The sequence below is a fragment of the Rhincodon typus genome, chromosome 31 (assembly GCF_021869965.1).
Source record: "Rhincodon typus isolate 14 chromosome 31, sRhiTyp1.1, whole genome shotgun sequence".
Classification (NCBI taxonomy): Eukaryota; Metazoa; Chordata; class Chondrichthyes; order Orectolobiformes; family Rhincodontidae; genus Rhincodon; species Rhincodon typus.
Genome location: NC_063362.1, coordinates 5,857,178 through 5,871,615, shown reverse-complemented (window position 1 = coordinate 5,871,615; position 14,438 = coordinate 5,857,178). Strand labels below are relative to the sequence as shown.

At 37.6% G+C, this 14,438-nt stretch overlaps 1 protein-coding gene across 1 annotated transcript in view; it reads left to right on the top strand.

Moving 5' to 3' along the window:
* The window catches only part of slc25a33 (solute carrier family 25 member 33), a 24,918-nt gene extending 12,926 nt beyond the window's left edge, over positions 1-11,992 (top strand). The window contains exons 4-7 of the mRNA XM_020520486.2: positions 5,929-6,029; positions 7,379-7,445; positions 7,541-7,815; positions 10,193-11,992. Of these exons, the coding sequence (XP_020376075.2) occupies positions 5,929-6,029; positions 7,379-7,445; positions 7,541-7,815; positions 10,193-10,383 (634 nt within the window). The 3' untranslated portion in view covers positions 10,384-11,992. The remainder of the gene's footprint in view (positions 1-5,928; positions 6,030-7,378; positions 7,446-7,540; positions 7,816-10,192) is intronic.
* The last annotated feature ends 2,446 nt before the right edge of the window (positions 11,993-14,438 follow it).

Genomic DNA, 14,438 nt, shown 5'->3' with positions numbered 1-14,438 from the left:
CCCAAAAAACAAAACACATCTTGCGATTCTACTGAACTCCACTGAAGTTAGCGTTAATTGATCCAGTCTCTTGTCATACATCAGTCCTGCCATCCCATGAGTCAGTCTGGCAAATCTTCATTGCACTCCCTCCATAGCTAGAACATCCATCCTCAGACGAGACCAAAACTGCACACAATACTCCAGATGGGGTCTCGCCAAGACCCTGTATCACTGCAGCAAAATATCCCTGCTCCTGTATTCGGATTCTCTTGCTATGAAGGCAACGTACCAATTGCCTTCCTCACCACCTGCTACACCTGCATGCGTACTTTCAGTGACTGGTGTGCAAGGTCACCCAGGTGTTGTTGCAGCACCCCCTTTCCCAGTCTATTGTCATTAATGTGGTAATCTGCCTTCCTGGTTTTGCTGCTAAAGTGGATTACTTCATATTTATCCACATTATACTTCGTCTACCTACTCACTGAACTTGTCCAAATCACACCGAAGAATCTCTGCATCCTCCTCGCAGTTCACCCTCCCACTCAATGTTGTGTCATCTGCAAAGTGCAGATGTTACATTTTGTTCCCTCATCTAAATCATCAATATTATTGTGAATAGCTGGAGACCTAGCACTGATTCCTGCAGTAGCCTACTAGTCATGATTGCCTGCCAATCCCAAAAAAGATCCATTTATTCTTATTCTTTGCTTCCTGTCTGCCAACCACTTCTCCATTCATGTCAATACACTACTCCCAATACCATGCACTTTAATTTCACATGCTAATCTCTTATGTGGGCCTTTATAGAAAGCCTTCTGAAAGTCTAAATAAACCGTATTCACTCTTTCTTCCTTATCAACTCACCTCATCACATCCTCAAAAAATTTCCAGTAGATTCTTCAAAATAATTTCCATTTTAAAAATCCATGCTGATCTTTCAAATCCTGTCACTGTTTTCCAAGTGTTCTGCTATTAAATCTTTTATAATGAACTCCAGCAGTTTCTCCATTGCTGATATCAGCCTAACTGGTCTATAATTCCCTGTTTTCTCTCTACCTCCTTTTTGAAATAGTGGGTTACGTTAGCTACCCTGCAACCAGAGGAACTGTTCCAGAGTCTATAGAATCATGAACGATGACCACTGAAGCATTACTAAGGCCATTTCTTTAAGAATTCTGGGATATAGATGATCAGACCATGGGGATTTATTAGCTTTTAATCTAATCGGTTTCCAACATCGGTTCTGTACAAATGTTAATTTCTTTCAGTTCCTCCTCCTCACTTGACTATGTTCCCAATAGTTTTGGGATATTAGTTGTCTTCCTTTGTGAAGGCAGAACCAGAATATGTATTTAATTGGTTTGCCACCTGTATTGCCATTATAACTTCCCCTGTTTCTGATTGTAAGAGACCTATATTTGTCCTCGCTCATCTTTTTCTCCTCGCAAACCTATAAAGGCTTTTTACAACTAGTTTGTATGTTATCACAAGCTTATTCCTGTACTCTTATATTTCCCCCTTCTAATCAGTCCTATTATCCTCCTTTACTGAAATCTAAACGGCTCCCAATCCTCAGGTCTGCTGGGTTTTTTTTTTAAAACAATTTTTGTGTCCCTTTGTCGAATCTAATACTATCCAAATTTCCCTTGTTAGCCATGTCTGGGTCACCTTTTCCATTTTAATTTGTGCTTTACAGAAATGAATCGCTGTTGCAGTTGCATTATCCATCTTGTAAATATTTGCTTTTGCCTGTCCACCATTATCCATTTAAGTAACCTCTCTAATCTATAAAAGCTTGCGTCTCATGCCATCGTAGTTTCTTTTATTTAGATTCAGGACACAAGTCTCAGAATCAACTAGGACACTTTCAATCTTAATGAAGAATTCTATCATGTTCAGATTACTCTTACTCAAGGGGCCTTGCAGAGCTACATTGCCAATTATTCCTTTCTGATTACACATGATCCAGTCTAGGAAAGCCTATTCTCTCACTGGTTCCTCAACATATTGATACAGAAAACCTCCCCCTCTCACTGCAGGAATTTCTCCTGTACGGTATTGTTATTGATTTAGTTTGCCCAATCTATATGCAAATTAAAGTTATGCATAATTGCAGATGCACTTTTATTGTTTGTCTCCAATTTCCCATTGAATGCCTTCCCTATCATTGCCACTATAGTTTGGAGGCATATATTCAATCCCTACCAACGCTGTCTGTCCCTCGCTGTTTCTAAGCTCTGCCCATACAGTTCTACTTCAGAGTTAATAGCCTTCTTGTCTATTGTGTTAATTTATCTCTCTAACCAGCAATGCTAGCCCAACTCCTTATCCTTTTTCCTAATATTAGGTTCCCATCTCTGGTCACCCTGCAGCCACATCTCTGTAATTTATATCTATTTGTGCAACTGATTCATCCACTTGATTGCAAATGGTCTGTGTACAAGTTAGGAATGCTTTATCAGCAAACTTGGGACTAACTGATTTTGGATAATGGATATTTTTGGTTTTCATTCAGTACTGTTTGAAGTCTGTTTGGGCTCTTTGGAAAAAAGTTTTGCTTGGCCCAAATGAACCCAAGTGGACCTGTAGAAGCACAGTTCAGACCTTTGGGAGGGGGAAAAACTTTAGCTTTGTGTCAAAGCAAAGTATTTTTTTTTCCAGAAGGCCCAAACTCAACATGTCTACAGGTCTGTTCAGGTCCATTTGGATCCACTTTCAAGAAGATTTTCATTTATTAGGTCTCTTCAGTTTTCAGACTTGAGGCTAAAGAATATCTGGCCTGTGTTAAGACGCAAGTGCAAGTCCTTGAGGCTTGTCTTTTTAACATTCTTAGTCCCTTTTGCATTATTTTGCACTTGTTTGATTCTCGCCTTTGAATTCTCTATCACTTTTCTTATTTCCCAGTCTGTCCTTTGTTTTTGCCCTAATTTCCCCCTCTTCTGTCTCCCTGTATAGGTTCCATCTCCTTGCCACTTTAGTTTAAACCCTCCCCAACTGCACTAGCAAATACTTTCAGACCCAGTCCAGTATCCCAAGAATCTGAAGTCCTCCCCCTTGCACCTTCTCTCCAGCCACACATTTGTCTAATATATCCTGCCATTTCTACATCTGACTAGCATATGATACTGGTAGCAATCCTGAGATAACGACCTTTTGAGGCCCTACTTTTTAATTTGTTTCCTAACTCACCCTATGTTCTGCTTTTAAGATTTTTTTTTAATCCTGTGTTATTCGTACCATGTGTACTACAATCATGGACTGTTTACCCTCCGATTCCAAAATGTCCTATATTTGCTTGAAGACATCCTTGACCCTAATACCCATGACGCAACGTACTATCCTGGAGTCTTCTTTGCAGCCACAGAAACATCTATGTCTTCCCATTACAATTGAATTCACTATTAGTGTAGCCGTCCTACACTTATTTTTCCTGTCCTGGGCAGCACTGACGACTGTGGTGCAATGAATTTTCATGTTGCTGTTTGCCTCTGAGGGGCCATTGCCTCCTAATAGTATCCAAAGTTGTATATCTTTTTGCAGGGGAATGACCACAGGGGATTCCTGCATTTCCTGCCTGTGGTTATCGTTCCCTGCAGACTTATGTGTGTTAGCCTGCAGTGTGACCACCACTTTGTATGTGCGATCCATGTTAGTCTCAGCCTTGCGGATGCTCCACTGCATCTCCAGTCACTGGTCGAACTCTGAAACGTGGCCTTCAAGGAACTGTGATATGTCTGTACATGCTCTGATCCCTGACGCTGGCACTGTACTGGACTTCCCACATACAGCTTGAGGAGCACACTATAAGACACAGCAGAAATTAGGCCATTTGGCGTATCAAGTCTGCTCCGTCATTCAATCATGGCTGATAAGTTTCTCAACCCCATTCTCCCGCCTTCTCCCTGTAACTCTTGATCCCCTTGACAATCAAGAACTTATCTATCTCTTTCTTAGATATACCCAATGACCTGACCTCCATAGCCTTCTGTGGCAGTGAATTCCATAGATTCATTGCTGTCTTGCTGAAGAAGTTTCTCCTTGTCTCCATTCTAAAGGGTCTTCCCTTTACTGTAAGGCTGTGCCCTGGATCCCTAGTCTCTCCTACCAATGGAAACATCTTCCCAATATCCACTCTGTCCAGGCCATTCTGTATTCTATAAGTTTCAATAGATTCCCTCCGTCGAGTATAGACCCAGAGTCCTCAAACATTCCTCATATGTTAAGCCTTTCATACGTGAGATAATTTTTGTGAACCCCTCTGGACTGGCTCCAGGGCCAGTACATCTATCTTGAGGTATGGGGCCCAAAACACCACAGCCTTGAGCCATCCTTCTGTAACTTACCCTTTTTAAATTAAATCCTTAGATCGCCCTTAGAATAAACTAATATTAATTACCTAAGGCCCCTGTTCTTTGGACCTCTGAAACTATTGCCTTTATAAACAAAACTAAAAATAAAGACTTTTACAAACTATAAGTGATTAAAAATAGTATACTCTTCCCAGCCAGTTTCACTGTGGTGCTGCTGCAGGATGTTCTTCCCATACTCAAGATTTTTATTGATTCATATTTCAACATGTACAATCGTGGGATTCAAACCCGTGTTCACAGAACAATAGCTTAGGTCTCTGGATTTCTAGTCCAGCAACAATACCACTGCATCATTGCCACTCCCCTAAAGGAGTTGTGGCAACCTGATTTAAAGCAAAAGTTGTGGAAGTGCTCAGTATGTTTGGCAGAATCTGTGAAGGAAAAAAACAGAATTAACATTTCAAGTAGATTTCCTTGCATCATAATTTCTTGACATACTAACTCCATTTCTTCTCCTCAAACCTGCTGAGATTTTGCAATAACTGTTTTTGTTTCAGATTTCCAGAATCTACAGTATTTTTTAATTAACAAACTGCTGACGTACCACTCTGTTACCTTGATGGGTAATCAAGTGCTTCTTAGTCTTGCAACATTAGCTTTCCCTCAACCCAGACATACTGACAATAATTATGCCCATTAGTCCCTGGTTCAGATAGTATAGACAGGGAAACCTTCTGGTCTGTACAGTGCATCTACCTACTGAGCCACTTCTTTCAGTGAATGTATATATTACCTAAAATTTTTAAAGGGTTAGTTACTATGCAGATCCGTTCTGATGCCAAACAAAGCGATCATCATGGTGTACAAGAGCACAGATGTGGTTGTAAAAACTGAAAGAACTGCGGATGCTGTAAATCAGGAACAAAAACAGAAGTTGCTGGAAAAGCTTAGCAGGTTTGGTAGCATGTGTGAAGAAAAAAATCAAAGTTAACATTTAAGGTCCGGTGACCCTTCCTCAGAACTGATGGTAGCTGGGAAAATGTTAGTTTATATTGGAAAATAGGGAGGGGAATAGGGTAGGGAATAAACAATAGGATAAAGGATAGAGCCTGAAGAGAGAGGAGAAGTTAGAAAGACAGAATGGCAGCCATTGCACACTACCTATTGTCACTAACAGACCCCATTAACCGCTATTCACCCTCCTAGCCGGATCGTTATCAACTCCTTCTGGACCCGAAACGTTAACTCTGGTTTTTTTTTTTTTTTTTTTCACAGATGCTGCCAGAACAGATGTGATTGTAGTTACTCTATTTCCAGATTGAGTAGGAGACTGTTCAGATAAATCTTGAAATAATCCAAATATATTCATAAATCTGTTTTTGTATGCTCTTAGTTGACCACATTGGTGTACATTTTTTCATGCCAAGTAAATTTGATTCCTGGTGTCCACAAGTCCTTTCACAATTTCTTTACCTTGCTATTTGCTGACATTGTCAGTATCTAAAGCAACAAATGTTAGCCTTCATTTTTAAATACCCAGTTCTAATGTTACCCAAATTATTTAATAATTCAATGTATCTGTTATATATCAAGTGCAATAAATATTTAACGCATTGTTATTTTTGTACATGTACAGAGCAATCTACTTTGCTGCTTACTCCAAAGCTAAGGAGAAGTGTAATGCGATCTTCGTGCCACACTCTAATGTTGTTAATATGTGTTCTGCTGGTTTTGCAAGTAAGTACTAAATAATTATTAAGTATTAACTAAAATATTCATTTGGGAGTGAACACACAAAGGAGTTGAGTTTTATGCCCCTTGTATAATATAAGGAATAGGAGTAGGCCATTCAACCCTTTGAACACTCCCTGCCATTCATTGAGATCATGGCAGATTTTCTATTTCAACACTGTTTCCTACACTATCTCCATAGTTGTTGATTTTAAAATGTAAACATTTATCAACATCAGTTTTGATTATACTCAATGGCTGAGTCTCCATAGCCCTCTTGGGCAGTGCCCTCTGATTGAAAACAAAGATTCCTCGCCTCAGTCCTAAATGATCTGCCCCTTACTCTAAGACTATGAGCCATGGTTCTAGGCCCTCCTACCAGTGGAAATCTTTTTGTACCTATCTGGTCAATCTCTAAAAGCATTTTATACATTGAATAAGATCACCTCTTGTTCTTTAAACCTCAAGAATATAGGCCCACTCTATTAATATTTCCTCATAAGACCATCCTTTCAGCCCAAGAATTAGCTTGGTGAAACTTAGTTGCACTCACTCTGTGACAGGTACATCTTTCCATATTTAAGGAGATCAAAACTGCACTCAGTACTCAGTGTGGTGTCCCCAAGGTTGTATATAATTGCAGTAAGACATCTTTACACTGTACTTAAATCCTTTTGTAATAAAAGTGAGCATGCAATCTCAGTTCTTAATTGTTTGCTGTATTTGCACGTCTTCCCAGACCCCGTGTGTGTGTGCGTGCACAGTCTTATTTTCAATTTTAGAAGGGTGATTTCATTAATGTTTCCAACCTTTTAGGGGTAACAGGCAGGTAGATGGCAGTAAAATATTTTCAGTGGTCAAGGAAACTAGGACTGAGGGCATAGTCTTAAATATTAGAGCAAGACTTTTCAGTGAAATTTGGAAACACTTTATACATGAGTTTGGAGCTTTTTCTGCAAATGAAAATTGATGCTAGATCAATTATTAATTTTAATCTGAGATTAGTTATGAAAAATGTACAAATGATATTAAGAAAAATGGGTTAAGTTGGGTTTGCGGAGTTACTGTAGATCAATCATATCCTTATTGAATGATAGCCCCTCAAGCCCATTCTAAGTGGCTTATTCTTGTTTACATATCCCTTATCAAATTATTCAAATCTTATTTTTACTCCTCAGCAACAAATGAGTATTATGAATTGTATAACATCCTTATATAAAATGTAACCGCTATTAATGTATTTTATTAAAATGGTGGCCCCTGAAGCTGATGGACATACTTGCCCATTGCATTTGTGATAATATTTCAGAAAATGTGAAATAGAAATAAATACATGTGCCTCTTTTATATACCAGGCTTCATTACAAACACATTGATGAACCCAATTTGGTTGGTCAAAACAAGGATGCAGCTGGAAAGCAGGTAGGCTACACAAATGTATGTGTTTTAAGGTATTTGCAGTCATAGTAACAAGTATGAAATCCTTAATGCCTTTATCGATTCCTCACTATTTGCAGGAAGCGAGGTGAGAAAGCAACAAATGCTTTCCAGTGTGCAAAATACGTTTATCAAACTGAAGGATTCAAAGGTTTTTATAGAGGTTTGACTGCCTCGTATGCTGGGATCTCCGAGACTGTGATTCATTTTGTTATTTATGAAGCATTGAAGAAACATTTAGAGGAATGGAGATTCACTGTGAGGGAAAATGACAAGAACGCTTCGGACTTCCTAGGATTGATGATGGCAGCTGGCTTTTCTAAGACTTGCGCATCTTGTACTGCTTACCCTCATGGCAAGTCGTCTTTGTTCTTCTCCTTTGATTTGTTGAATACTGCCTTTAGTTCACTGATGTATGTCAGCAAATTGATTTTTAAAAAAAAAGTTATCTAAAATTCCGTTGATACTCCCAGATTTTCTAATTGTATTTTCCTCTGGAAACTGGATCCAATTTTCTATTATTTTACGGAAATTTTTGAGACCACTTTCCATGAAGGAATTTGAAATTCATTTTTAAGTATTTGTAGAACAAAGTTCTGTTAATTTTCGTTTTTTCCCGATTCATTTAATGGGAACGTAGTCGTGACCCTCTTATTGTGCTACACTGCTCTAAATTTGTGAATTCAGACCTATAGCTTTCAATTTCTGATGATCAAGTGAAGTGAAACTGCAATATTACAAATTACTTCATCAAAAGACCTAACTACAATTGTGTTTTGTTCTTTTGACTAATGGTGTTGCACAGTCATCTTTTGCAGAGGACTGCTTTGACCTGTTGTATTAATCGTAGTGTCATATGACTGTGATCACATTGTTTGAAATTCACAAAGAATATAAATGTTAAAATGACTTTATAAAAAAAAAAAGTCTAGTCCCAGCATGAAATAAAATGCAGGTGGCCATGAAGAGGTGGGGAGAGATTGGAGTCTGTTATGGTTGTATCCACTGGAGTTTAGAAGAACGAGGTGAGGGGGGAAGAAATCTCAGAAACCTGAAAATTATAATGGGACTAGATGGGTTAGGTGCAGGAAGGATGTTCCTGATGTTGTGGGAGTTCAAACCAGGGTCAAAGTTTAAGGATAAGTCCTTTAAGACCTTTATTGGAATTTATAAAATCATGGGGGTTATGGATAGAGTGAATAATCAAGGTCTTTTCCCCAGGCCAGAGGAGTCTAAAACTAGAAGGCATAGGTTTGAGGTGAGAAAGAAAAGATTTTAAAAAGGAACTGAATGGAGCTTCCAGAGGTTGTGGTGGAGGCTGATACAATTACAACATGTAAAAGGCATCTGGATGGCTATATGAATAGGAGGGCTTTAGAAGGATCTGGACCAAGTGCTGGCAAATGGAACTAGGTTAATTTAGGATATCTGATTGGACGAGTTGGACCAAAGGGTCTGTTTTCATGCTGTACATCTCTCTGACTCTATAACACTATATGAAAGGTATAGGAAAAAATATTTTGTGCTCAAATATTTTGTTCGACCTTATTATCCCTCTAATTTAGATTCACTTTATCACCTTCCTTGTCTTCTATGTAGTACTTAATTATTTCTTCCTTTTTTGTTAAATCTACCCTTCTCTAAAGAAACTATCCTTTCTTCTGAAGGCATTGGTTCCCATCAAGATCCATGGCTTCTTTGTGGCTGCAAGTAATTTCAGTTCCTCTGGCACATTTTCCCAACTAACTCCAGATAATTTCATGGTACTTGGAATGTTTTCACTTCCCTAAACCCAGTATTGTGCAATTATAAATGTGCACATACAAAATGATTTAACAATGCTGACTGCAGCTTTTAGTATTGGTAGAATGCAGTAAAATAAACAGTTGTTTGCTGTCACAACCTGTATTTCAACACTAGGTTTGTTCTCCTTTTATGATTCTGCTTTGGCAGGTTCATTTCAAGAATGATTGATAGAATTATATGATTCAAAGAAGGTTATTCAATTGTGCCTAGGCCAGTTCTTGGAAAAACCTATCCAATTATTCTAACACCCCTGCTCTTTGCCCACAGACCTTCAATTACCTTCTTTCAAAATAATGTAACCAATTCCCTTTTAAAAGTTACTATTGAATTTGCTTCCACCAATTTTTCAAACTCTGCACTTCAGATAATCATAATTCCATGCACAAAAATAACTTTCATCTCCTCTCTGGTTCTTTTGTCATCCTATCTTTATTTTCACTTTTTCATTCTGACTTTTACATCATCAATACATGATGTAGAATATTTATTGTGTGCCTAGAAAGAAGTTGAAAAGTGCTCTTGCACAAGCACGCACATTATAGTAGACCCCTAGTCGCTCAGAACTACTTGGAGCAGTACAAAGCCATTCCCACCAGGAAGGTGCTGGACTCGTGCTGAATTAACCCATCTATGGAGTTCAGTTATTGGCCTTTTAATCCTTTCTCTAAAATAGTTTTAAATAATGAGTTGGATTCTATGTACACTCACTATTCAGTGACTTTTTTTAAGAAAGTACACATGAAGATAGATCGCCATTTCCTTTGATAAAAGACTCACGGTCTAGACATATACCTGAACAATTGGTACTTGCTTAAAGAGCAGGATTGCTAATAGATTTTTATGGATCAGTTAATTATGCTGAGCACAGCATCAAAGTGAAAATTGAAGAAAATATGGTATTTTCATTTTTAAAATTTGTTTTTCAGAGGTAATAAGGACACGATTACGGGAGGAAGGCACAAAGTACAAATCATTTTTGCAAACTGCACGTCTAGTGGCAATAGAGGAAGGTTATTTTGCTTTTTATAGAGGACTACAAGCTCAGCTGATACGCCAGATTCCAAACACTGCAATAATGATGACTACGTACGAGCTGATTGTTCATGTTTTGGGATAGTGTTGGAAATAAAAGGACACTCAGCAATCAATGGATTCTGTTTTGTTGCACTGCAGTATCATAAAGAGCCACAAACTAAAGAAAAACAAGGGAAGTCACTGACCAGATTAGAGACTGTTCAAGTCAAGTACAGAGGTGAGATGTTCTCTCTGGATTTGAGCCAAGTGGGCACTCTGGGTGCTAGAACTGGCGTTAAGTTCCCTTGATGAACCAGGAATAAACTAGCAAGGATTCCTGTTGCTGATTGCTGTCTGGTGATTTCTACACAGTGTACTAAAGGGCATTCAACGATACCAAAACCATGATGTCCTCTGTGGATTGCTGCCACTAGAACAGACTCTCATATTGGAACACTTGGGGAAGTTTCTAGTTGGCAGGCACCGCCTGCAACTTTGTACCAAAGTAAGAGTGATCACTGACAGAAAACTGGCAAAACAAAAGAAACACACTTTCTCTGAAGCTAATCTGTGCAGTGATATCTAGGTATTGGTCTCTAGGCATCACTATTTATTTTTATGAAGTGAAGTTGCAAATTTCATTGTGATCCCATTTTTCTCATGGAATGCATAGGATTTTTCTTTTGGCCTTCTGAAAATCTTCAGAAGCTGTTTGAAGGGAATGTGTATATTTTGCAATGTGTGTGGTTTTTGTTGTGTTTAACTAATGTGTTTGTACTGAATGCAGTATGGAATATGTGCTGTGTGCAGTTACAGAAGAAAATGAGAGCAAATGTTAATTAATTTGATTTAGTATGTCTCTAACAAAATGTGGAAACTGGAAAATGTTATCCCTTCAGCTACAATAGTGTATTACAAGACTTGAAAGGAAAATGTACATCTTTTAGCATAAAAAACACAAATAATGCTGCCGTGCTAATTAGTCACTCTTAATTATTTTAGTTTACAACTGAGTCATCTAAGAGTGAAGTTTAGAACCTATTCCATTCAATGTGAAATCAGGATGTAATTGAACTCCAGACTTCAATACGTCATTTTTTTCTGATTACCAGCATCTGCAGTACTTCACATTTATTTTATTGAAAGCTTTGACAATTATTTCAATGTTCAATCAGCAGAAAGCTAATATTTACTGTTGAAATCTGCAGTGGTGATCATTTAAAAAATATGCCTATCTTACTTTTAATTTTAGATGTGTGCCTTATCAGGGTTGAAAAGCTAACATTGGTTTGGGATGAAATTTGTTTTCTATGATCAGTACTGCAGCTTTTAACATGACCTGGTAGTCAAACCTTTTGACATATATTTCCCACTCCATGCTGGTGGCCAAGTTATTTTTTTCCCCTAAGTATTTAAATGTTTTCATTTAATGTATCACTTTCACCTCCCCACAAATATAGTCAGTGCTAATGCCCTTCCGCAGCAATATATGAAGTTTTGATGGCAATGGATAGAAATGTTTTTTGGCTAACCTCAGAATTTAGGACAATGTTATTCGGAGATACTTTTTAAAGGAAATAAATATTAGTGACTTAGTCATGTTACATTTTTGCTTGTATTCAGCATGTTACTGTTAGATTTGTTTCTTTTCAAAATATACTGAATCTGTGCAAGAATTTCCATCTAAATAAATGCCTTTGTCCTAAATTTTCTACCAAGCATTTCAGTTATTGTGTTGGTGCAATTCGGGAGGAGGCTATAATTAATCTGAATACCAAAGGAACAGGTAGTAATTCATCTTGCTTTCTTCAGCCTCTTTGGTCGCAATCATCTATTTTAATTTTAAAATAACTTCTCGGCTACATCATTGACCAAAACAGCGCAACGTTTGTATTTTCAGTAAAAAGTGGGAGGGCTAAAGTCTTGAATCGCAGTTGAATTTTTTTGCCAACTTCTGCTGATTTTTGATTGCAAGTTGTATAAAATCTTCTCCTTATTGGTGAGTACCACATTTGGGTTTAACATGATTACCCTGATGGGAAATGAGTTTTATTTAATTGAGTTTTGCAGTGAGTGATGTTATCTTGTACCACGTCCATTGGTAGGAAGAAGAAATTATTGAAGTTGTAAAAAAATTGGAAATGCAATTTAGTTTGTCAATTAAAATGCAAACATAACCTCTCAGCTAATTGTAGGATTTTCAGATGTATTCTGCTAACGCTTTTGAAATTTTTCAGCTTTTTATAAATTCTTTGGAGATCAGTCAAATTATCCTGCCTTTTTAAGAAAAAGAAATAAGAATTTCGCTTAAAACATGTTGGCTGAACTATATAGGTGGATTGCACAGCAGTTTTAAATCCAACAATGCAAATCCTAATTTCATAAATTAGAATTTAGTAGTTTGGAATTCCTTAGACAAACCCATTTGATAGGATAATCCAAAGATCCATTCTAGATTAGACCCTTGGCTCAACATTAAATTTAACTGCAGTAATTTAGTCTAGATGTGTATTTTTTTCCTCTGTACCTGGGGTGTTACCTTAAACTTCTAAAAAGTTTGAAAGATGCGCTTGTTAAAGTTTATAAGGTTGTTTGGGACTGACTTTAGGGTAAATTAGCGGAATGAAAGTGCTCAAATGACTTGTACTGAATTCTGACTGACAACAAGCAGGTGGCTTGATTGATAAAGGTTAAAGTGGGTGTGGAGTGACCAGGTTGTTTTACTAGGAAGAAGGGCAAGATGTCCACACCTGTGGACAGTGCCAAGGGCATCTGTGAAACTGTCTATTTATAAAATACAGAGGTGTGGAATAACAAGAGATTGTGATTGTTAGTTATTTCACAGAAGAACCCCATCACTGAACCTGACACTTTGAAATATGGATGGAAGGATCAATAACATAATACTGAATTTAAAATGCAAAGAGTTTCCTGTGCATCAGGAATACTGGTGACTTCCATGAGATGGCATTGTGCACTTCAGGTTACTTTAATGGATTGCAATCAGTTGTCCATGTCAGGGTACTAATCTTCTGTGTGTGTCCAATGCAGGAATTAATGTGACTAGAGGAGGTGGAGTGCAGAGTTAAAGTAATATGATGCAATTGAGCAGTTACTTTTAGTTTTTAAGGTGACTCCTCAGTAAAGTGGGCACCTGGGTTCAATCTTTTGTCTTTTGATTTATTCTTGGCATCTGCAGTTAAATGCATTTGTGCCCACCACTTCCTCTGGAAGTTCATTTTACATACAAACCACTCTCTCTTTAAAAAAGGAATTGCCCCTCATTTCTTTTTAAAATCTTTCTCCTCTCACATTAAAAATATGCCCCCTAGTCTTGAAATTCCCCCACGTGAGGGAAAAGATACCTGCTAGTCACCTTATCTATACCTCTCATTATTTTATAAACCCCTAAGATCACCTCAGCCTCCTATACTCCAGTGAAAAAAGGTCCCAGCCTATCCAGCCTCTCCTTATAACTCAAACCCTCCATTTCTGGCAACGTCCTGGTAAATCTCTTCTTTTACCTAATGCTGGTATTTGATCAGTTGCTAATTTCTCAGCAGGCAAAAGCTCTGTGATAAAATAAAAATGACAAGGAACTAGATAGACTAGATATTTTAATTTCATGTTTGCAAGATTTTGTGTGTGCACGTATATTTGGATTATTTCTGATTTGTAATCTTTGTTATAGTTTTATGGATCCTCTCTGGTTGGACCAACGGTGCTTTCTAACCCCCAAACTTTGAACAGAATATGAACTGCATCCAACTCGGTGTATGGGCATTTTTGCAGTCCAGAAAATAATTTTCAATAGAAAAACCTAGAAAGTCACAAATCACCAAGGTAGCGAAATAGTGTTCATACATGCAACAGGAAATCACTGCACAATTATGTACATCATTTAGCAAATTGTTTCCTGTGGTTTAATGAAGCAGAGATATAGAAATACAAATCTCTGAGGAGGAGGAGATCTTAAATTCAGTGTAAATGCAAAGATTTACAAAGAAACAAAACTTCCTCTGAGTTTTTGACTTAAAACAAGAGGTTATTATTTTCCACACAAAATAATATCTTGGTTTTGTTTATAATGTTCCTTTTTTTTGCTAACTTTTCAATTGCTGGGCAAACATTACAAGCCCATTACAATCCCAGTCATTT